The following is a 24,361-nucleotide window of genomic DNA, read 5'->3' as shown; positions in this document are numbered from 1 at the left end:
GAGCTCCACGCAGCAACTGAAGTGAGTCGCGCTGTCAGCGGAGACGTCACTCAGGTTACCCGCGGCCACCGCTGGATTCTGATACAAACTGTTACAATGGATCCGTTTTTTTAACGGATTCGTCCCATCAGTTGTACCACAATCTCCAATGCATCCGTCACATTGGTCACAAAACGGATTGTGACTGATGTAAAACAACGCAAGTGTGAATGTAGCCCAAGCACTGTCATCTCTTATCTCGGTAATGGAAAAGCCCATATTCACTGAGGACATTATACCCGGGAATTGAGTTTTCAGGATGAGAGATCAGTCCAGGAGGAGAAAGAAGCAAATTTCGCTGATAAAATATATTACAATGTTGCTTATTTTCATGTTTACTATTGATTTATAAAATAAAAAAAAACAATAAAATGATGGTTACACTTTTTACCGCCCTCAGGTCTTGTGAATTGATTGACCCTGTAAGGTCCTCGCATGTTATCATATTCATGCCGGTTCCTTATTAAATGTTTATTATTTAGCAAGAGTCGGCCCCTCCATACCGCGGCAGGACAGACCTATCCGGGAAGGTACGAGAGTTGCCTCTATTGAAACCGGACTTGCAGCTGCGGCAGCCAAGTTATCCCAGCAGGTGAGACAAAGCCACGGTCTCTTTACACCGCCCGGACGTATGTGTGATGTGCCGTAGTGGAGGACCCCCCGAGACCACACACAGGGTAGCCCCACACCGCTCATACAAAGTATACACTGAGCAACAATACAAACAACACTCTTATTTTTACTCCCATTTCGTATGAGCTGAACTCCAAGATCTAAGACTTTTCTATAGACACAAAAGATCTTTTTCTTTTAAATATTTTTCACAAATTTGTGTAGATCTGTGTTAGTGATCCCTTCTCTCCAGATATAATCCATGCCTGGGTCACGTCTATGTGAAGGAGATGTGCTGCACTGTATGAGGCAAATGGTGGTCACTCCAGATACTGACTGATCCCCCAGACTATCCCAATATTGTATTGTGGCCAGCCTAAGGCGCACCTGTGCAATAATCCTGTCTAATCAGCATCTTGATCTGCCGCACCTGTGAGGTGATGGATTATCTCCACACACGAGGTCACTAACACAGATTTACACACATTTATGACCAATATTTGAGAGAAAGGTTTTTTTGTGTCCATAGTAAAAGTCTTAAAAAAATAGATCTTAGAGTTCAGCTGATGAAAAATGGGTGCTGTGGTTCTAGTTTGTTCAGTGCATAATAGATGCATTAGTAATGAGGGGATGTGGAATAAAAACATTTTCAATTTGGCTAAATAATATACAGTATTCACCACGGCTCGGATGCGATTGCCCAAATGTTAGAACATTTCATCAAAAAATACATAATTATTTTATATCTTAACTTTCTAATGTCCTCTTAAATAAATACACAATAATGTAGTAATGAGGGGTTTTCCCAGATGTGACATGAGGACACCGGCGACCATTGAAACCTTCCAATAATAAAAGGTCCCACTTATGATAAATCTCAGATCTTCTCAGCCGTCTTTCTATAGGGTCTCACCGGCCAGAAAATTACATCATTGGGGCAGACAACTAGCAAGGACGTGCCCCACCATAGAAACGGGCTTTCCCCCTCCATAAGAATCGGTGAGGAGTGGGGCAAAGAATTGACTCAAGGGTCGTGGAAATACAGTAAAATACAGCCACCGCCATGATTGGGGTCTCCCCCTCTGTACAGCACAGCCAGCACCTGGGGGCCCCTCACTTTATCTAGGGGATGACGTGATTTTGGCAATAATAGGGACTTTAGCAGCAGGGAATCAAAGCACAAAAAGTCAGTAACTAAAGCTGTGGAGAAGCCGCAGCCGCCATCTGCATTGTTATGCCTTGCTCGGCTCCTTGCGTCTGCATCTGATTTGCTTTCCTTCTTTGCTCCTTTTCCTTTCCCTTTTTGCTTTTCCTTTTAAAAAAAAATCATTTAAACCCTTCAATTATTTTTACGCAAAATTCTGGATTTTTTTTTTCTAAACCTCACATAAAATAATTAATTGGGATTCTGATCTGGCTTATATATCCTAAGTCATATGCAAAGGATTGTTAAAAATCCACATTTGACTTTTAGGATCGCTACTTCCAATAGGTGGCGCTGCGCTAGAGTTTGTCTCCTTTCCTGGAGAGACAATTGGAATAAAATAATTAGTGAGACTGGTTTTATGCCCTTACATTTCTCAATTGAGGGAAGGGAAAAAATATGAATGGAAGGGGGTAAAATGCATCCAGAATGTATAAGAAAACGATATTTTTTTTCTTCTTTCCATTTTTAGTATAAAAAATGTAATTTGTGATTGAGGACACAGTAAATATGTTTCTGATAGTTGTAGGTGTCCTGTACCCGCCGATGTGACTCGTGTTCTCGGCGATCCCATTCTCCATCCTGTAGAGATTTATAGTGTCGTAGAATGGGTTAGGATACGGGACGCTCCTGTCCCCGGTGCTTGTAAATGTCTGCAAATAAGGAGATTATCATTGATAATTATACACATGGATGCATGTATTTTATATATATTTAAAGTAAAGCTCACTTTTGGCATGAATAAAATAGTGGGTATAAAAGGGAAAGTATTTTGTAAAATTGGCGGCTCTCCTCCTCCGTGGCCGGAGCACTTTGCGCCCCGGATAGAAGCATTGCAGCAGCTATCGGACCCAAGAAGCAGCTGCAGTTTTCTGTAGTCATTTATTTGCATAGTTGGGCTCTTGGGTTGCAGTCAGCACAATATTCTCTAATTATAGGAAAACCTGGCAAAACATAAAACAATGACTGTTCTGTCATCGTAGTGAGTTGTGATGGAGCCGGAGCAGGCAGCGGACCATTTCCCTCGTCAGGATATGTAATGTTATAGGTGATGAGGACTGGATATATTTTTAGATGTACCTTATTTACGGTGTATTTCTTAAGTAGCAGATATATATTTTTGCTGAATTACTATCACTTATTATCATATTCTGGATCTACCTGACGAGTTAGTTAGATCTGGCCCGATGAAGCAAAGCGGCAGCAGAAGCCGAAGGACAGGAATCAGGGACACACGGTGTGCCGGGTGCAGAGTAAAACAGTTAACCCCTGTCAGTCATTTTTATACTCCATTGCAGAAACCGTTAAGTCTCTTACTGTTCCCACATAGCTTTATAGCCCCCGGCAGTATGGCTCCCCCACTATGCCCCGCACACAGTATGATGCCCCTGCCACAGGCAAATTAGGATTTCCCTCCCACTTAGCCTCTATAATGCTTTCACAGTATGAAGCCCCTATGGAATCTACCCGCACAATGATGCCTCCACCATGCTCCTCACACATAGTGACCTCCTAAATAAAACTCCCCTATATAATGTCTCTACAATCCCCCCAGGCTTTAAAATTCTCATCCCCGTGTCTTCCCAAGAATGTATGGTTCCCAAAAATAATGCCCCTACAGTACCCCACCCTTACAGACAAGTATAATGTCCCACAGCGCCCCCTTCTCCTATCCGGTGCTTCTCTGCTCCATCTTACTGGCAAATAAAAATAGCTGGTCACCCTGCCCCGTGCTCACCATGAGCGGCTCTACTCCGTGCGTCGTGTCCCAGCGCAGGAAGCGCAATGTAGTCTTAAGGGTAACTCGATGGCTTGTGTCTACTCTCAACCTTACCACCTATGAAAATCGTTAAATGACTGCGCCTCCTGCCTCAGACGGCCCAGGAGAGTGGTGGAGCAGGGAGCTGACACTCCACTCTCCACCATTACATTGAGCTGTAACCACGCCCTAAAGACAATGCCTTAGTGGTGGCCATTTATTAGAAAAACACAAATGGTCCGTGTTCCATGGTTGTACATTACAGATTACGTACAACATAAACGGGATTTTTGTTTTTAGGATTTTTTGACAGGCAAGTGAGAAAACTGGAATTAGAGTCTTCAAGATGACGTCTTTCCCGATGTCGGAGACTCCGCGAGGTCATGGCCCGTAGAGTGAAGCTGTGTACTGCCATCTGTGATAGATAATTGTAGAGAGTGTTCAGCCCTCACATACACCATAGATATAGCGGTCATCACAATGAGGGATCGTTTAGCCGGCCGTTGTCAGCGCCGACGCCCCCGCCATACACAGGAGCGCTGCTAGCTGTCTCTAACTGCGACTTATCCTGAAGGCTATGTGCCCACGCTGCGGATTTTGCGCGGATTTTGCCGCGGATTTGCCGCGGATTTCCCGAAAATCTGCAGCAGCGGCACTTCCAAGCCATTTCAATGGCATTTTGGAAATGCTGTGTCCATGCTGCGGATTTTTCCGCTGCGGATTTGCCGCGGATTTTGATCCGGAAAAATCTGCAGCATGTCAATTGTTTGGTGCAGATTTGGTGCGGATTTTTGGTTTTGAATGGGGAAAAAAAAAAAAAAAATCCGCATCAAAATCCGCGGCAAATCCGCGGGTGCAGATTTACCGCGAAAGTCGTGGATTTTCAGGCAGAAAAATCCGCAGGTACATTCTACCGTGGACACATAGCCTAAGAGAGAAAAAGGATAGTCAGTCTGAAATCATATGTAAAAGTGCTGATCTTTTCGGAGCCCCCCCATACACATTAGACTGGTGGCCGAACCTATCGGCATTGGAGGATTCAGCCAACATTAGTCTGATGTCTATGGCAGCCTTTAGTTTGTGAAAGCAAATAGCAGGACCCTAAAGTCTCTATCAAAAGGTCCCTTTAAATAAGAATAAAATTTAATTAGTCCATTAGGCTCCTTTGTGCCCCCCCAAAAAAAGTCCAAAGTCAAATCTAGACCCCGCTATTAACGTAACAGCCCGGTAAATAGTCAGCCTCCGCTTTCTGGCCTCACCCTCTGTGGATGTTTCTTTTCTAAGTCTCTGCTCAGCTGTTCGCTTCGATCCTTGTGTGAAGGCCGCCTCATGATAATGATTTGCTTCCTTAAAGGAGGAAAAAAAAGTCAAGAAGAAAAAGAATTCAAAAAAGAAGCTTTCACCCAACAACACAAATATTCTTTGTCAGGAAAGCAGTTCTCCCGAAGCCACAAAGCTGGAACCTCTGGACACTAGTCTAACAGACCACGAGTACACGGCCGGCGTCAGCACGTTTGGTGTAGCCCAAGTAAACAGAGGGTCTCAGCCTATGGCCCCCGGGGTGTTCCTCACACAAAGGAGACCGTCTGTGTCTTCACAAAATAACTCAGCTGCCAAAGGTAAACCTGCGTGTGGAGTGTATGCTGGACGTACCTGAGCAATGAGTCCGAGTATTGCCGGGGTGGTACCAAACCCTGGTCCCGTCGCCTCGTGGTATTCCAGGGAGGTTTTGGGAAATGGTCATAGTGTTTTTAAATAATCAATCAGTTTGGGGACTTGTGCCAATCGGAGCCAAGATCTGTATGTTTTCCATTGTTACATTGTGAGGCCCATATGCGCACACAGTTCTACCCCCTCTCCCCCCCATATATCCCCCACTTCCGCACTGGGACCAGTATAGAAAGCTACCGTAATATGAGGAAAGAGGCAACAATCAGTGGAATCAAAACAAAGCCAACGAGACGGTAGGCACATTGGATGCGTTCCCCACCGGTGGTGGGTCAGTGTCGCCGGTCGTTGGATTTCTGCAGATTCTGTAAGTCTCCCAATCTTTACCCATGTAATGTCTGTGCATTATTGAGACAAGCTAACAAACCCCCAACATGTAGACATAATCAGCTCCTATTGGTGACCGGCTGCAGTGCACACGACCGCTGCAGCCAATCACTGAGCTCAGTTGTCATGCCCATGTACATAGCATAAGCCATTGAACCTAGTGATTGGCTGCAGTGGTGATGTCACCGCTGCAGCTTGTCAATTATGATTGATGTAGTGGTATCACTACAGCAGGGTAATGTGACTATGGCTGAGTTTATTAACATGAGTGAGACGAGAGGCGTTCCACCGGCCCCTACACATTTACCGGGAAATTCTCTCGGTGTTCAGCACCAGATTTTCCTGACTTGTACCAGACGAGGTCCTCAGCACTGATTTATCCTGTGCCATTGATCATTTTAAAATTATTTTTTTTTTTTAGCTCACTGTATTTGTGTGCGGAGGAATCATTTTTTGGGATATATAGGACCTAATATGCAGTGGCATAACTAGAGTTTGATGGGCCCCACTGCAAAGTTCAGACCTGGGCCCCCTCCCTCTCTACGTACACCAACACTTGGGGTACAGGATAATGACGCTGACACTTGGCTCTTACCCTCAGCACCCAGGTTTCCCATGATCTGAAATCCCTCTATCAGCACCCAGCTTTCTTATGTTCTGATATCCATCTTGTCCTCGGCACTCAGCTTCCCCATGCTCTGCTATACATCTTTCACTCAACACCCAGCTTTCCCATATCAAAGCATGGGAAAGCTGGGTGCTGAGAGAAGATGTACAGCACAACATGGGAAAGCTGGGTGCTGAGGGAAAGAGCCTTTTTCCCTCAGCACAAAACGTTCCCATCCCCTGTTTGTATCTTTGTCCTCCCTTGTATATAGTTCTCCAAATACTATAATGGCCCCACATAGCCTTTCATATAGTATAAAGGGTCCCACATAACCCTTCATATATTATAATTCACCCCATAGTCCTCCATATATTATACTGCACCACATAGGCCTCCATGTTTTATGCACCCCTATAGTCCATGTATAAGGTAGGCTCCATAATCCTCCATATATTATAATGTAGCCCCCATAGTCCTATATGTATTATAACACAACCCCATAAAACTTCATATTGTATTATGCAGCCCCATACTCCTCCATGCATAATGCACCCCTATATTCCATGTATAAGGTGTCCTTCGTTTTGTATTATACAGCCCCATACTCCTCCATGTATAATGCACCCCTAGTCCACGTATAAGGTGTCCTTCATGTTTATTATGCAGCCCCATAGACCTCCATATATAATGCAGCCCCCCAGGCCTCCATGTATAATAATGCAGCCAGCCTCCCCAGGCCTATATGTATAATAATGCAGCCAGCCTCCCCAGGCCTCCATGTATAATAATGCAGCCAGCCTCCCCAGGCCTTCATGTATAATAATGCAGCCAGCCTCCCCAGGCCTATATGTATAATAATGCAGCCAGCCTCCCCAGGCCTCCATGTATAATAATGCAGCCAGCCTCCCCAGGCCTTCATGTATAATAATGCAGCCAGCCTCCCCAGGCCTTCATGTATAATAATGCAGCCAGCCTCGCCAGGCCTCCATGTATAATAATGCAGCCAGCCTCCCCAGGCCTCCATGTATAATAATGCAGCCAGCCTCCCCAGGCCTTCATGTATAATAATGCAGCCAGCCTCGCCAGGCCTCCATGTATAATAATGCAGCCAGCCTCCCCAGGCCTCCATGTATAATAATGCAGCCAGCCTCGCCAGGCCTCCATGTATAATAATGCAGCCAGCCTCCCCAGGCCTCCATGTATAATAATGCAGCCAGCCTCCCCAGGCCTTCATGTATAATAATGCAGCCAGCCTCCCCAGGCCTCCATGTATAATAATGCAGCCAGCCTCTCCAGGCCTTCATGTATAATAATGCAGCCAGCCTCCCCAGGCCTTCATGTATAATAATGCAGCCAGCCTCCCCAGGCCTTCATGTATAATAATGCAGCCAGCCTCCCCAGGCCTTCATGTATAATAATGCAGCCAGCCTCCCCAGGCCTCCATGTATAATAATGCAGCCAGCCTCTCCAGGCCTTCATGTATAATAATGCAGCCAGCCTCCCCAGGCCTCCATGTATAATAATGCAGCCAGCCTCTCCAGGCCTTCATGTATAATAATGCAGCCCCCAGGCCTCTGGCCACTGTGTACGCACTAATTTATATAAAAGAAACAACAAGTCCTAACCTCTCTCCTCCAGGGGGGGCGGTGTCAGCAGCGGCACCGGGTCATATAGCGGCCGCGTGGTCAGTGACAGATCAGCGCAGCTCCTCCTTCACAGAAAGATCTGATCTGTCGGGCGACCGCGGGCCCCTAACCTGCCGCGGGCCCCTAACCTGCCGGGCCCGATTGCAATGGCGACCTTAGCAACCGCGGTAGTTACGCCCCTGATAATATGTGTTTAGATAATTGGAGGTCCCCTGGTACCAAGGCCTTGTGATAGTTTTATTTTGGGCCTTTGTCTGCAATAAAACTGGCACTTTTGGGCCAAACAGGTTAATTTGTCCATAAAGAAATGTCAGTGTGTAAATAAGGAATCGTGTTCCTGCAGCGGCTCCGCGGTGTGCACAGCTCTCATTCATTTCTATGGGAGTTACACAAACAGCAGAGGGCAGCTTCTCGCACCTTTTTGTGACTTTTTTTGTGCACATTTTTCTCCTTTCACCTTTCATTACGACTGGCAGAAGAGGGTTAATTAATTGGAGCCATTTTTGTTGGGAAATTCTGTTGGGTCCTTGTAGATTTCCCCGGTAATGAAGCCGCTGTATCTCCCTCATATTTCTCCCCTTTCCTAAACCCGTCGCATCGTGTCCATTTAGTGTCTGATTTGTCGTAGGTGAATGTGGCTGAGCAGGAATCCTCCCACAAATCATAAGAGAGCTGAGGTCCGGAGCGCTGCCGCCGCTTCCAGGAACCCCAGAGAACGTCCTTGACCTGGACGCTGATCCACCATGCATCGGCCGCTGATTGCAGCCGGTTCCCAGAAGTCCTGTCTTCTGAAATGTCAACATTGAGTCCTTTGATTGGAAGATCTTAAAGCATTGACACTTGTAATGAAGTCAGACAGGGAGGAAGAAAACGACAGCGATTCCAATTGACATAACGCAGTAATGTAGTAACCCGGCCTTTGATTCATCGGAGGCTTTTAACATTCCTCCATGGATCCCTGCCCGACTAAATAAGCAGCTAATCGTTAGTTACACTTCAGTTACTAGAAGAGATCGCAGCCAAGGCACGAGCGAATTACACACCGGCTGCGGGGCGGACAGAGTAAATAAACCCCGGCGCGTCACTCCATGTATACACCGTATATACACACTGAACTCCACCAGGCCCGCTCCTGCGTGTAAACATGGAGGAATGGTGGACGGCCGGCCACAAGCTCTGGGTGCTGCTCTGCGGCTGGTGCCCGGTTGTTTTTTCTTGAACATTTGATGGGTGCTCCGGTGACACGCACAGTTTCCAGAACTGGATCAAGACGTGTCACATACAATGAGATTATTCTGATGATATAGTTCTTTCATTCTGCGGTCACAGTTGTGAGATTGGGCGGTACCTTTCCATCATTCCCCCGGCTTCCATGCAGTAGACGAGTTGGTCTTTGTGTGGTCGCCTCACCGCCATCCACTCATCCAGGCACAGAGGAAGACATATGACAGCACAGCATTGTGGATCACATTCCCCAAAAGCTCATCCATACTTGTACTCGCAGTACAGGACACGTCAGATTATGCAACGCAACAGGGTGAAATATGCAGCAACATTGGTGCATCTCCAGAACTAAGTCTACCGCTGTGGATTTTTTTCAGTAAAATTGTACAATTTCTAGAGGGAAAAGTAGAAATCAGCTGCATTAGAGATTGTCCTTAAAAGATTGTTCTCAGCCTCGCTCTCCCTCCTCACCAATTCCTGCTGGCTGTGGAGCGCTGCGCTCCTGATGATTGCTGTGGAGCGCTGCGCTCCTGATGATTGCTGTGGAGCGCTGCGCTCCTGATGATTGCTGTGGAGCGCTGCGCTCCTGATGATTGCTGTGGAGCGCTATGCTCCTGATGATTGCTGTGCAGCGCTGCGCTCCTGATGATTGCTGTGGAGCGCTGCGCTCCTGATGATTGCTGTGGAGCGCTGCGCTCCTGATGATTGCTGTGGAGCGCTGCGCTCCTGATGATTGCTGTGGAGCAGTGCGCTCCTGATGATTGCTGTGGAGTAATGTGCTTCTGATGATTGCTGTGGAGTAATGTGCTTCTGATGATTGCTGTGGTTGTACCGCAGTTCTTTGCACTCTGATATTGCAAGTAGAGGCAGCTTTACCTCTGCAGCATGAGAGAAGTGCAGGGGCACCAAAGCTGGCTGCATCCAGTGATCCAGCCGGCTTCAGAGCAGCACTCACAAGCTTTTGCGCATTGCCTAGGATCACCCACTGCTGATAGCAACAAACTGTAAATTATAGGATTAACAAATCCCTCCTTTCTGAGAACAGAGAAGTTTTTTTAAGTAAATTGCAAAGTTGCTTATTTTTTACCCATTTATGATAAGTAGGATGATGGAAAGTACAAGGCTATGTTCACTCGGAGTTTTTGCTGTGTTTTTGACCTTAGTTTTATGGAAATCTATATTGATAAAATGCTGTCTTCACAGTCCCAGCTAAGTCTATGACATTACAGAAATCTCGTGCACACAAACAAAACACTCGCATTTTTTCCTGACTGTTTTGTCAACCACCTTGATTTTTGCTGCGTTATTAAAAGAATGAAGATTTCAATTCTTTCCTGGTTTTTACCCTAGTGATGGATGTACTCACAGATACCCGAGATCAGTGAGCCTAACTGGATTACTAGAAAACCCAGTGTCTGCCCAGAATTGATCCAGGGTATCTGGGGACCAGAATCTGGTACTTAAAAATGGTGGTGGAAAGGATAGGGGGATTGGAGCAGGCGCGCTATACTCACCGAAGCTCCAGCGCTGCTGTACTCCTGGCACCTCCTTCTACTTCTGCGTCTGCTCACTAGCCTCATACATATGCACTGCTTTCCCCGCCCACCAATGTCTGTGATTGGTTGCAGTAAGACACGCTCGCACCCTGAGTAACAGTGTGTCTGACGGCTGCCAATCACAGATGCTATGCGTGTCTATTCGTGGTATAAAAATAAAAAAAAATTGACATAGGGTTCTTCCATATTATGATTATTATTATTATTATTATTATTATTTATTTCTAGAGCACCATTGATTCCCGGTGCTGTACATGAGAAGGGGGTTACATACAAAATACGTATACAAGTTACAGTAGACAGACTAGTACAGAGGGAAGAGGGCCCTACCCTTGCGGGCTTACATTCTATAGGATTATGGGGAGGAGACAATAGGTGGGGTGTAGGTCAGGCGGCGGCTCCGCACGGTGGTCGGGCGGCAGCTCCGCACGGTGGTCGGGCGGCAGCTCCGCACGGTGGTCGGGCGGCAGCGAGTTCATTGTAGATTGTAGGCATTTCTGAACAGATGAGTTTTCAGGTTCCGTTTGAAGTTTGCAAGGGTAGGGGATAGTCTGACGTGTTGAGGCAGCGAGTTCCAGGAGACTGGGGATGCTCGGGAGAAGTCTTGGAGTCGGTTGCGTGAGGAGCGAATGAGAGAGGAGGAGAGGAGGAGATCTTGGGAGGACCGGAGGTGACGTGTTGGAGTGTAGTGGGAGAGTAGTTCGGAGATGTACGGAGGGGAAAGATTATGCACAGCTTTGTAGGTCAGTGTTAGAAGTTTGAATTGGATACGGTGGAAGATTGGAAGCCAGTGGAGGGACATGCAGAGGGGAGAAGCGGGGTGGTATTGAGGAGAGAGGTGGATAAGTCGGGCAGCAGAGTTAAGGATGGACTGGAGAGGGGCGAGCGTGTTGGCAGGGAGGCCACAGAGGAGGATGTTACAGTAGTCGAGGCGGGAGATTATAAGAGCATGCACTAGCATTTTAGTAGATTGCAAATTGAGGAAAGGGCGGATTCTGGAAATATTTTTGAGTTGAAGACGGCAGGAGGTGGTGAGGGACTGGATGTGTGGTATGAAGGATAAGGCAGAGTCAAAGGTCACTCCGAGGCAGCGAACTTTGGGTACTGGCGAGAGCGTGGTGTTATTTATTGTAATAGATAGATCAGGTGGAGAGTGTAGGTGAGACGGAGGAAAGATGATTAGTTCAGTTTTATGATACCCATCATAGATAAAGTCCACAGCTACAGGCTGTAGCCCTTAGCCATGTGCTTATCTTGGCTGTGTATCAAAATAAGAGGAACCGCATGCAGTATTTTTTTTTTAGTTTTAATTAATAAGCAGTGTGCAGTCCTCACTAATTTTGATATCCAGACAAGATGAAGCTCAACAGTTGGGGACTGGAATTCTCAGGTTGGGAGAGCCACGGGAATTGGGCCCCCCAGCTTAAAAAGGACAGCCTGCAGCTGCCCAGGATTGTCGCATCCATTGGATGCGACAATTCCAGCACTTTACCCTCCTCTTCCCGATTGCCCAAATGCAGTGACAATCGAGGTAAAAAGGGATTAATCGCAGCTGACAGCTAATCAGATAGATTAGTAATGGGAGGTGTCGGAGACCCCCCAATTACTAATCTGCAAGTGATAGTAAAAAAATACAAAAAAAAAATGCTTTATTTGAAATAAAAAATACAAAAATCACCCACTTTCATCAATTTATTAACCCCTAAAACAGCCCTGGAGGTCCGACGTACTCAACACGAGGTCCCACGCTGATTCCAGCTTGCGATCATGGAACATAACCGATCACTGTGAGCTTCAGACAGAGACTGAGTCACAGCTATGAGTGGTGACGTCACTTACTTTAGTTGAGGGCACAGCTGGAGGTTCCCACGGCCCTTCACCTGTGACCGCAGGGTACCTCATTAAACTCAGTGACCCCACCTGAGGTGGTCACCTGTGTCACGTGCACTCACAGGTGAAGGGCCGTGGGAACCTCCAGCTGTGCCCACAACTAACCCAAGTGACGTCACCGCTCATTGATTGGCTCACTCAGTCTCTGCCTGAAGCTCACAGTGGGCTGTCATGTTCTATGGTTTTCGCTGTGCGATTCAGATGTAGCAGAGCTGGAATAGTCTTTGGATCTCATGTGGATTACGTCGAAACTGCAGGGGTGTTTATGGAGTTAATAAAGTGGTGAAAGAGGTTTTTTTGGATTTTATTTCTGGTGTTTGTGTTTACTTGCTTTCACTTACAGATTAGTAATGGGGGGAGGGGGTCTGATAGACTCCTCCCATTACTATTCTAGGGCTTACTGGCAGCTGTAAGCTGCAATTAACCCCTTATTACCCTGATTGCTACCACACCAGGGCAATTGGGAAGAACTGGGTAAGGTGCTGGGATTGTTCCACCTAATAGATGGCTGCAGGCTGCTATTTTTAGGCTGTGAGGGGCCCAATAAGCATGGGTCTCCCCAGCCTGAGAATACAAACCCCCAGCTGTCGGACCATCTTGGCTGGGTATCAAAATTTGGGGGACTGCATGCTGTTTTTTTACTTATTACTTGGTTCCTCTTATTTTGATACTTAGCCAAGAAAGATAAGTGCACAGCTGGGGTCTGCAGCCTGTAGCCGTGGGCTTTATCTGTGTTGGGTCTCATAATATAGGGGACCCTATGCCAATTTTTATTTATTTTAATACCACGCATAGCGTCTGTGATTGGAAACCGTCAGACACACTGTCACTCAACGTGGGGGCGCGTCTGACTGCAACCAATCACAGATGCCGGTGGGGGGGAAAGCAGTGAAGATGCATGACGCTAATGAGTGGCCCCGGAGAAGAGGCCACGGGAGCAGGTACAGCTGCGCCAGAGACTTTTCCTTTTTATTTTTTAGTACCTGAGTGCCAGATCCAGAATAATTCTGGCCCAGCACTCTGGTACTTTTGAACCCCCGCAGGTTTGGACTCTGTTTGTCCATTACTACCAGAGTAACTGCAAAAAAAAACCTGCTGCAAAAAACGCCATAAAAACTGTACCAAGTGCCTGGCCAAAAACACAGAAAACCACCAGGAGATTCTCTGCCACAAAATAAGGTTTTGCTGCAGAAAAAAATACCGCAAAAACGCCCTGTGTGAACATAGCCTTAGTCTTCAAGTGGCTTCTGCTAGGAAACCGCGGGTCTAGAAATGTCGAGCAGAAGATTGTGGCAAAATTGCCAGCGAAGCTGCTTCAGAAGAAAGATCACTTTCCTGATGATAGAAAAACTCTGTGGCAAAACAAAACCGCAGTGTGCACAGGCCCTAATGTTTTCTCGTGGGTTTTCCTCTAAATCTTTTCCCAAATGGCATCTCCAATCCCCGGGTGAAGGGGATGACAGAATCTCGGGCTTATTTCTTGTTACAACATAGTACATTTCTAACTAGTTACATTATCTAATTGGTTACTTAAAAATATATATTATATATTATATATATATATATATATATATAGTAGAAGGTGGCCCGATTCTACGCATCGGGTATTCTAGAATTTACGTATTGTGTAGTTAATGTATGATTTTTGTTATATATATATATAGATGTTGTGTGTAGTTACCAAGTTTTTGTGTAGGGGCTGTACATGTTCTGGGTGTTGTCTGGGTGTGGCGGGGGGTGAGAGCGGTGTTGTATGTGTGTTGCGTGTGTTGCGTTGTTTGTGGAGCGCTGTGTGTTGCGCGGTTTGTGTGTGTGTGTGGTGTGTTTTGGGGGGAGGTATGTTTTGTGCAATGTGTGTGTTGTGCGGTATGTGCGTATATTTGTGTGTGCCGCGGTGTTTGTGTGTTGGGTGTTGTGTGTGTGCGGCGTTGTCTGTGTGTGTGTGTGTGTGTCTGTGTAGGGCGGTGTTTGTGGTTCCCAGTGTGTGTGGTGTGTTGTGCAGTGCGTGTGTGGCGGTGTGTGTGTTTTGGGGGGAGGTGTGCACCCCCTATCGTGCTCCATCCCCCATGCTGCGCACCCCCCATTGTGCTCCATCCCCCATGCTGCGCACTCCCCATTGTGCTCCATCCCCCATGCTGCGCACTCCCCATCGTGCTCCATCCCCCATGCTGCGCACTCCCCATCGTGCTCCATCCCCCATGCTGCGCACTCCCATCGTGCTCCATCCCCCATGCTGCGCACTCCCAAATGTGCTCCATCCCCCATGCTGCGCACTCCCCATCGTGCTCCATCCCCCATGCTGCGCACCCCTCATCGTGCTCCATCCCCCATGCTGCGCACCCCCCATCGTGCTCCATCCCCCATACTGCGCACCCCCCATAGTGCTCCATCCCCCATGCTGCGCACTCCCCATCGTGCTCCACAGTCACACATCAGACAGTATACACGCACACACCCGATCGCATACAGGCACACACACATTGCCGATATCGCACATACGCGCTCACACTCACAACATCCGGAGATACCACATGCTTCCGGCCATGTGATCCTCCGGCAGGTCCTGGAAGGTCACTGCACGCACAGTATCGCCGCCGAGAAGCAAGCGATATCACGTGATGTTGTGAGTGTGTGGATGCGATCTGATGTGTGTGTGAGGTGTGTGTGAGAGTGTCATCTGATGTGTGTGTGTGTGTGTCTGTTGTGAGTGTGCGTGTGTGTGTGTGTGAGTGTGTGGATGCGATCTGATGTGTGTGTGAGAGTGAGTGTGAGAGTGTCATCTGATGTGTGCGTGTGTGTGTGTTCCACCGCTGCAGGACCTTGATGCGCTCACCTGGGAGCCGGTGTACGCTGGTAACCATGCTACACAATATTACTCGATGTGTACCATGGTTACCAGCGTACCCCACCCCCCGCTCGCACAGGAGCCCACACCAGCATACGCCGGCAACCCCAGCAATGCGAGGGTATGTGTCGGCTGGGTTGCCGGCGTACGCTGATGTGGGCTCCCGGGGGCACAGCACTCACCTGGGAGTCGGGGCTCCGTGTCGGTTCGGGGAATGCGTGCGGGGGGCGGGGGCCAGAGCGAGCGTGCAATGCGTGAGGGGGGCGGGGCGTGGCCGAGTTGCCAATGCGTGCAGGGGGCCGGGGCGAGAGGCCAATCCGTGTGGGGGGCGGAGCCTGGGCGAGCGGCCAATCCGTGCGGGGGCGGAGGCGAGGCGAGCGGCCAATCCGTGCAGGGGGTGGAGGCGAGGCGAGCGGCCAATGAGACGCTTGTCGCGGTAAGGACAGAATTTTGGAGACAGACAGACAGAATAAGGCAATTATATATTTAGATATATCTATATCTATAATTTATTTAACTGCATCCTCGCGTGCCTCCGGCTTCTGCACTTTCCACGGCTTCCACCATCAGGATGAACCTTCCTGGCTTCTTCACCTGATCATGGCTTTCTCCATATATTACCAGACTATGTTAACTGTTAGTACAGACGTGTTACAGAAATGTAGAATTATGTGATGAATGATCGCTAACAACGGTATTTATTGACAGCTGGCTATATTAAATACTTTTGGGGGGGCTTTCCCGGATAAATGGCCCAATATGTAGTTGTGAATACACATTACTCCTTGAAAGGGAACCTGTCCTCAGTTTTCCCGGTTCTGGACGCCCTCCAGAGAACTTCCTGCCCGTGTCCTTCTTTCATCCCGGTGATCCCGAGAGACGTCAGTGTGTAGTTGTCCGGCACCATTTGTAGATCAGCAGCTATAGTCTGATGAACAGCCCCTTTATTATGGATACCGTCCCTCATGTCATCCGAGCTGCCTCATATTATCGATTTTCAGCGGAAACCTGGTGCAAGTTCATAGCACAGAGGAGGCACCGAGGATGGTCCGGACCGCCCATCGGACCGCTCGGTGCGGATTTGCTAATGCCATAGGACAAGTATAGCGTCCCTTCTCTCAGGTGTCCCGGGCTGTGGGAAAGCTTTATAGATGGTGACAGTGCGGCAGAAGTTTAGATCCTGATGGCAGGTTCCCAATTAGCTTCATGCACACAGTTATGTTACGGCAACGGGGCCATAAAAGTCTCCTGCTCGTCTGCATGCTCCCAGCTCCTTACAGATTGCTTCCGGGGCACCCTGAGCCCAGAGTGTCGTAGTAAGAAGCCGGGCTGTGCTGTGTGAATGGTGTCCTCGTGCACAAGTCATGGCCTAGGTTACTGATATGATCCTCGTCACATCTCCGAGTGGTTGGGATTGGTACACCGATCCCTCCAGATGTATCTCAGAAGTAATCATTCGGTTCTCCGCGGCCCTCGCCATCCAATCTGCGGGAGCAATTCTAGAAGTTTATTAGAAAGTGAAGCACGTCTTGTGCTCAGTTTCGCCTCCTTAATGTACCCCTGAGAGCCCCTCAAGATCACGCCACGTCTAGCATCAAAACAGGTCACATGGAATGAAAACATAAAATAATGTGGAAATGGAGGCTGAGAACAAATTATTGATCCCGGGGCTTTATCTTCGGACACTCGGTCTGGCATCAGCTCCTAATCTATAAGTCACCGTGCACACTAACACCCCGTGCCCATTAGCCTAAAGTTACCCAAACTCATCCCTTTCTGCGGAGACCGGCTGATGTGTATGGTGGGCTCCCGACTCTCCCATGATTGAGGTCTCGAGGGATATGGATTGGTTGTTTAACGGTAAAGATGCTTTTGTTTTCAGGGGAGATAAGCCGCTGTCGGAGGAGTCTAGCAGCTGAAAACATGGACGCTCATCTGAGCTGAGAGTTCATGTGTATGGAGCAGTCAGAAGAGATGACTGGAGATCACATTATGGCTGAGCATACACGAGATCGCCATCAGTCACCAGACGGCCGTCCCTTCCGCTATACACAGGGGCACTCAGCTCGGCCAAGCATTCCTGTGCTGTTAATGGGGAGAGAGGAGTAAGCGGCTGCCATCTTTTCTGAAAACAAAATAATTGGGCTTGGAACAACTGGGCCCAATCCTTTATGCCCAAAATCATTTGTGAGAGGAAAGTCAGAAGTCTCGCATATAGAGCAGCTGGTCGGCAGGTTCAGCCGGGTATCGTCCAGTGTGTATGGGGCCTTATCTTACCAATGTGTCGGCATTTTGTAGATTTCCTTATATTTGCTGGATTGAGGCTCCGATGCGGAGGACGCCCGTAATTCGAGCAGATCGCTTCCTCACTCTGATTTTGCTTTTGTGTTATCATTGCAGGTAAACGTACAAAAAAAGGCATGGCAACAGCTAAACAGAGGCTCGGGAAGATCCTGAAGATCCACCGGAACGGGAAGCTCCTTCTTTAGTGTTTGTACACAAGACAAACTTTTGACTTTCTCCTCGCGGCTCATGGACTCGCGAGCTGACACTAAACTTTGAACTCTCGAAGGACAGCAGTGGCGCTCAGCAAAATGTGCTCGGAGGACCCCCACCCCGCTCCACCTTCCTGCCACCACTTTAGTAATTCTTTTTACCTTCCAGCAGTTGACATGTACAGAATACTGCTAATATTTTTTAATAATGATAATAATATTGTCCTTTCTCAAATTGCTGAGAGTGACTAGTTTGCAGGAAAGAAGAAAATGAAAAAAAAAAAATAGGATCATTCCAGTCTTAGGAAAGAACCCGCTTCTCCCTGGTCAGTGCATTGCTTGGGTGTCGGGACGTACAGCACACAAGACGGCGCTGGTTGCACCCAGTCAGGGACCCTTCACTCATAGACGCCGGTCATCCCCGCGTCACGTGCGTCGTGTCATCAGTGTCATCCTTGTTCTGATGAGCTGGGTCATTATCATCCAGGTCTTAACTTAGGTAACGACTATTTCTGTCCACCGATGTTTTGGTGGGTCCAAGCATTAATCCCTTGGAGGGTTAATGCTTTGACCCACCAAGGGTCAAAGCATTAACCCAACATCTGCCATGAGATTTCATTTTTTCCCACTTTGCCACATTAATGCAACAAAGGGAAACTAGAAAGATGGAGTGTTTACACACACACTGATAAGTCCCCAATTTGACGCCTCCTGGACCCCAGTCCATAGTTATGTCACCAAGATGTCAGCTCAAGACCAAATGTCAATCAAGTCCAATATTTTGGGGCATCAACCCCTCCCACCCCCGCCTATGGACAATAGTGGCGCTGTTTTTGGACCTTATTTGTTTTGGTGCGGAAACCACTTTAGTATTTATTAGTCATAAGACTCCATTTAGCTTTATCTTCTGAGTTTCGGTTGGCATTTATGGGGAAAAAAAATGTACAAAAAAACCCCAACTTATTGACTAGATTATCTTTTCCAAGATCAGAACATTTTCATGGGTCAAAGGCTGGTGCTGGGCATCGGCAACCAAGAAGATTTATGGACATAATATCTTAAATTAAGGTCAAGAGACAAGATCTCCAAAACACTTTACAGACTTAGTCTTTGTCACTTGCCATGAATCTCTATATACACTCACATATGTAACCTGGTGGAGGCGCCGCTGTTCTCCTGAATCCGGCGATGTTTTTCTTTTGTTCCTGCGCCTCTCTGTCCCCAAGATACAGCCTCCTCTTCCCTGTATATAAATGTTCTTTTCTCAGCCAACTGGGCGTGTTCCTAAACAAACCTATGCCCACTTGGCTAATAAGACTAGATTTACATGGTGTGAAGTAGTGGCCATATCTCAGGATGGGAGTGGCGCAGGAGCAAAAGACAAACCTCGCCGGATTCAGGAGAACGGCGGCGTCTCCACCAGCTAAAAAATAATGACATACCGTATTTATGGCAAGTGATGGGTGCTCCTTACAAAAAGGGTTGTTCCTTTAAAGTTGGAATTTACAGGGTTTCTATATTTTTAATAAATGTATTTAAACTGATATTACAGTTATAACCACCCATCGTGGGTAACACAGCGAGGGGCAGTTAGGTCACTTGTCTTTTCCGTATACAGATGTGTTCTCACCTTATCTAATTGTGAATCTTATTAAGGAATTGATACAGATTTGATACCTTCCAATGTAGAAACGTATGGCATAAACAACACCCGACAGAGTGACCCGATCCCCCAACGTCCCTCATCTGTAGTTTACAGGATTCTTCATAGCCTAGCGTGGAGATTTCTGCCCATGTTGGGGCAGTACTACCATTTTTGGGGTACTTCTGTGTGAGGAATATTAAGTGAAAGCTGTAACACCAGTGACGGGAAAGAACATCCTTACCCCTGACGTGTTAAAAAAAAAAAACAACAAATATTCCCTTTGGTTTCACTTGCTGCCTGATTTGATTTTGAAGCCATAATTTTTCTTCGTTCATTATTTTTGAGCTTCTTCGTAGCTGCAGTGGTAAAATCTGAGGAAGGGGCTGCGGTCCATCAGTAGAGCACTATTCTGCTGCGCTCAGTGCAGGCCTGGGGAGCGGGGCATGACGCAGGAACTCACTCTTCATGGTGTCATGCTCCACCCTCGCCGGTATTCTGCACTCAGTGCAGGTCCGGGGGGCGGGGCATGACGCAGGAACTCACTCTTCATGGTGTCATGCTCCGCCCTCGCTGGTATTCTGCGCTCAGTGCAAGTCCGGGGAGCGGGGCATGATGCAGGAACTCCCTCTTCATGGTGTCATGCTCCACCCTCGCCGGTATTCTGCGCTCAGTGCAGGTCCGGGGGGCGGGGCATGACGCAGGAACTCCCTCTTCATGGTGTCATGCTCCACCCTCGCCGGTATTCTGCTGCGCTCAGTGCAGGTCCGGGGGTGGGGCATGACGCAGGAGCTCCCTCTTCATGGTGTCATGCTCCGCCCTCGCCGGAATAGTGGAGGTCCGGGGGTGGGGCATGACGCAGGAACTCCCTCTTCATGGTGTCATGCTCCACCCTCGCCGGTATTCTGCTGCGCTCAGTGCAGGTACGGGGGTGGGGCATGATGCAGGAGCTCCCTCTTCATGGTGTCATGCTCCACCCTCGCCGGTATTCTGCTGCGCTCAGTGCAGGTCCGGGGGTGGGGCATGACGCAGGAACTCCCTCTTCATGGTGTCATGCTCCACCCTCGCCGGTATTCTGCTGCGCTCAGTGCAGGTCCGGGGGTGGTGCATGACGCAGGAGCTCCCTCTTCATGGTGTCGTGCTCCACCCTCGCCGGTATTCTGCTGCGCTCAGTGCAGGTCCGGGGGTGGGGCATGACGCAGGAGCTCCCTCTTCATGGTGTCATGCTCCACCCTCGCCGGTATTCTGCTGCGCTCAGTGCAGGTCCGGGGGTGGGGCATGACGCAGGAGCTCCCTCTTCATGGTGTCATGCTCCGCTTCCGACGGTCTTGTTCTCGGCCATTATAAGGGATTCCAAACAGGACAATGACAGGGTTAATGATTGCACTTATAATACTATGAAATAGGCAGAAAAACCTGAGACAATGGACGGATTTGGTTGGATTATTGGAAATGTATCTGATGTGAATTATATATCCTGATCTTAATATATCATTGTCATCGAGTTATTGGGAGGGTCACATGACAGAATTAAAGAATCTTCATTTCATGAATCAATAGAACACATGAAAATGAGAAACTTTGTAATGAATCTTATCAGAGAAATCGTCTTCTTTCTCCTCCAGGACGGATCTTTCCTTCTCACTCTCAGGATAGATTTTCCCATAACTGAGATAGGAGAGCGGTGCTTGAGAGCGGCCGACGCAGACACCCTGCTGTAATCTCTCCTGACTGAAAATACAGGTCTCTATAGAACTTTATAAGCACCAACTGTCATCTCCTATATTAGTAATGGGAAAGTCTGCATTCACTGAAGACGTAATGAAGAATTGAGAAATTGAAGGAGGAGAAAGAAATGGATTTCAATAATGAGATATATTACAAAAGTTTCTTATTATCACATTTACTGTTGATTTAGGAAGAAAAAAACAAAAGCATGTTTGTCCCTGTAACGGCTCCTTCCTCCTGTGCACGGCAAGCGGGGACCCAATGTGACATTTCCTGAATATTCATCGTTGCTTTGTTGTATGTGATTCTGACAATATCATTCTGCTAACGAAATCCGACCGATTCTGCTGGATCCAGCCTGGTCATATCATACAGCACTTTGTTACTAAGTGATATCGGTATAGCAAATATTTATGTAAGTTTGGTCAAAAACAGTCCCCCCGTCACCCCCAATTCCAAAAAGAGCCTCCCCCAATTCCAAAAACAGCCACACCCCAATTCCAAAAACTGCTCCCACCCCATATTCCAAAAACTGCCCACAGTGGGGATCTTAGTTCTCCTCAGTCCTTGGCTTTCTTCACCCTCGGCGCACTCGCACAATGTCGCCATGATCGTCTCCTATGTTCTTCATAAATAACATCCTGTAGATTTTCCCATTTTTGTTGTTGCCCTAAATGAATACCCCCAAAATGGTCCCCAAAAAACTGCCCAAAAGTGCGGATCAGTAGAGCACGCAGCTGGTTACACACAACAGGGTGAATCCGTGCATTGTTCAGTGATGAGGACGTTTACAGGGGTCTTCTGAAGTTTGGAAGTTATGCTCTTCTCAAGTTTCCTGATATTTGGGGGTCCAACCGCTGGGACCCCTACTGCTCCATAGATCTGGGCCTGTCTGATTGTGGTCGATCATGTGCAATGCTGCTTCATGAGAGGTCTGAAGACTACGCGAGAGGTAGAGGATAACTTCCAAACTTTAGAATCACCCATTTAAAGCAACACTCCAAAACCTAGGGGGGCGGCACTGCAGAGAATCCGGGCCGTGCTCCACCCCATAGTCTCTATACCAGGGTAACAGTATCAGTCCTAACCTGGGGTCTTATCTAAGGCTTTATTGCTCCACAACTTGAATATAGTCTTAATGAAAAGGATTCTCCCGTTGTGCGTTTCCAGCTCCTGCGCAGACATGCGTCTCCCGGGTACAAGCCATCCCTGTGTAGTCTGAGTCCATAGACTCGTCTTCATCTCTTCCATCTGCTTCTCAAACATTCTGTAATTCTTGTAAAACATATTTAAGCAAGAATTAGAACACGATAGAAAACGCTGCAGTGTGTTACCTGGGAGTCGCATACTTCTGCATAGCCACTGTATACACTAAACGGAAAGCAGGTTTTTTTTATTTTAACTGGAGCAATACAATGTATTACATTTATGGATATAAAACATTTTACAGATTATAGCTGAAATATCAGACATGGCGTATGACTGCAGGAAGACGTGAAGGGCAAGCACTTAGCGGGAGCCGTTCTCTTTCTTTTTATGATGCTCTGTACAAAACTGCCTTTTTTTTTCTAGCGGTCACTTCCGCGGCCATTGTTTCGCCCCATCAGATACTCATCTGGTGCTCTACCAATAACACATACCTATGCTTTTACTAAACGTTGCGGCTGCACAAACCCAGATTTTCCAGTAAAACCATAGGAAGGTGCCGCGTACGGACGATGTAACTGGATCCCGGTGCGTCCAGCCGGCCGTGTCGGAGCGGCGCCTCTGCACTTCGCCACTTAGAAGGAGACACCATTGTTTCTCAGGCAATCCACCCTTTTAGTTTTTCCTTTACTTTTGTGTTGGCTACAGCATCTTTTTTTTCATAGAATGTAGCTTGTAAATAGCTTTTTAAATACTTTTTTTTTTTTTTCTACAAGTTCAAATACAATATCTTTAGGATTTCCATTTTTTTTCTATAGACAATTTCATTTGCATTTATGCAGAATTTTACCAAGTATAATAAACTATTTTATTTTATATTATAAATATATATATATTTTATTTTTTTTTTGGTTTGGGGAGCAAGAAAGGAAAAAAAAAACCTAACAAAAAAGCAACTCAGAAGTTAATTTGTGCAGCCATAAAAAAAAAAGTCTTATAAAAAGAAAAAACACAAAACACGAAATTAAATGTTAAAAATATGTAAAATTAAAAAAGAAAAAAAACAGGACGAAAAATGTAAAAAAAAAAAATTCCTATTTTGAAGCCTGGCCTTGAAGTGATATACCAGCTCCTTGTCTGAATTCTTGTATTATGAGAAGATGATGCAGTTATTTTATTAGCACCTTGTGAAGTGTTCTGTGTTTTGTGATGATGTAATAATTTATTAATGTTTGTAATCTTTTATACTTGTACATTTCGTATGACCTTCGTTTATATACACATTATCTGGATGTTCTGTCTAAAAAAAAAAATAAAATAAAATAAATAATAATCCAGCTACGGGAAACAATGGCGGCCTTATTAACTAAAGGAGAATCGACTTGCTACGAGTGCCCGTCCCCCCGTACAGGGAAAGTGGTCCAGGCGCGTGCATCGAATAGGGTCCCAGAGTTCTGCAGAAAGCTTCCATTAAGGTTGTGTATCGTCCCTGCTCAGCATCTATATTCTAGCGTATACTCCCAACCTCCCTTCATGCTGTTTTTTTTTATGGTTATTTTTATTTTTGCATCATGTACATTTTTAATGAAGTTTATTGTGGCTATTACAGTGTTTTATTTACAAAAATTAAATCAAATGCTCTTGTATTAAGTCACTGAAATCTAAGTAAACTTAGATCAAAGTTTAAGAGAAGTAAAATATTTCAGGTTTTGTATACAAACGTGTCTGAGTGGTTTTTATTTTCACTGCCAAATGCAAAAGCACATGCAGATGCAGCAGAGCTGGGATTGTCTTGTTAGTGTTCGCTGTGGCTGCGCTCAAGTATTGGCAAAAACCAAAACTATTTAAAGGGAACCCGTCACCAGGATTTTCCTTTATGAACTGCAGCCACCACCAGTGAGCTCTTATATACA

At 46.9% G+C, this 24,361-nt stretch overlaps 1 protein-coding gene across 3 annotated transcripts in view; it reads left to right on the top strand.

The window, feature by feature from the left end:
- The window catches only part of PHF2 (PHD finger protein 2), a 361,868-nt gene extending 337,717 nt beyond the window's left edge, over positions 1 to 24,151 (top strand). Inside the window, exons 20-22 of one of the 3 annotated variants that reach the window (XM_075321276.1) lie at positions 522 to 631; positions 4,969 to 5,239; positions 17,844 to 24,151. In XM_075321276.1, coding sequence (XP_075177391.1) covers positions 522 to 631; positions 4,969 to 5,239; positions 17,844 to 17,926 — 464 coding nt within the window. In that variant the 3' untranslated portion in view covers positions 17,927 to 24,151. Of the gene's footprint in view, positions 1 to 521; positions 632 to 4,968; positions 5,240 to 17,837 lie in introns of all 3 variants that reach the window. The other 2 variants (XM_075321278.1, XM_075321279.1) reach the window with 2 other exon arrangements.
- Positions 24,152 to 24,361: the final 210 nt, after the last annotated feature.

This window comes from Anomaloglossus baeobatrachus, chromosome 8 (assembly GCF_048569485.1).
Source record: "Anomaloglossus baeobatrachus isolate aAnoBae1 chromosome 8, aAnoBae1.hap1, whole genome shotgun sequence".
NCBI classification, from domain to species: Eukaryota; Metazoa; Chordata; class Amphibia; order Anura; family Aromobatidae; genus Anomaloglossus; species Anomaloglossus baeobatrachus.
Note: the sequence above shows the minus strand (reverse complement) of the source record. Positions and strands in the feature narration are given on the sequence as shown.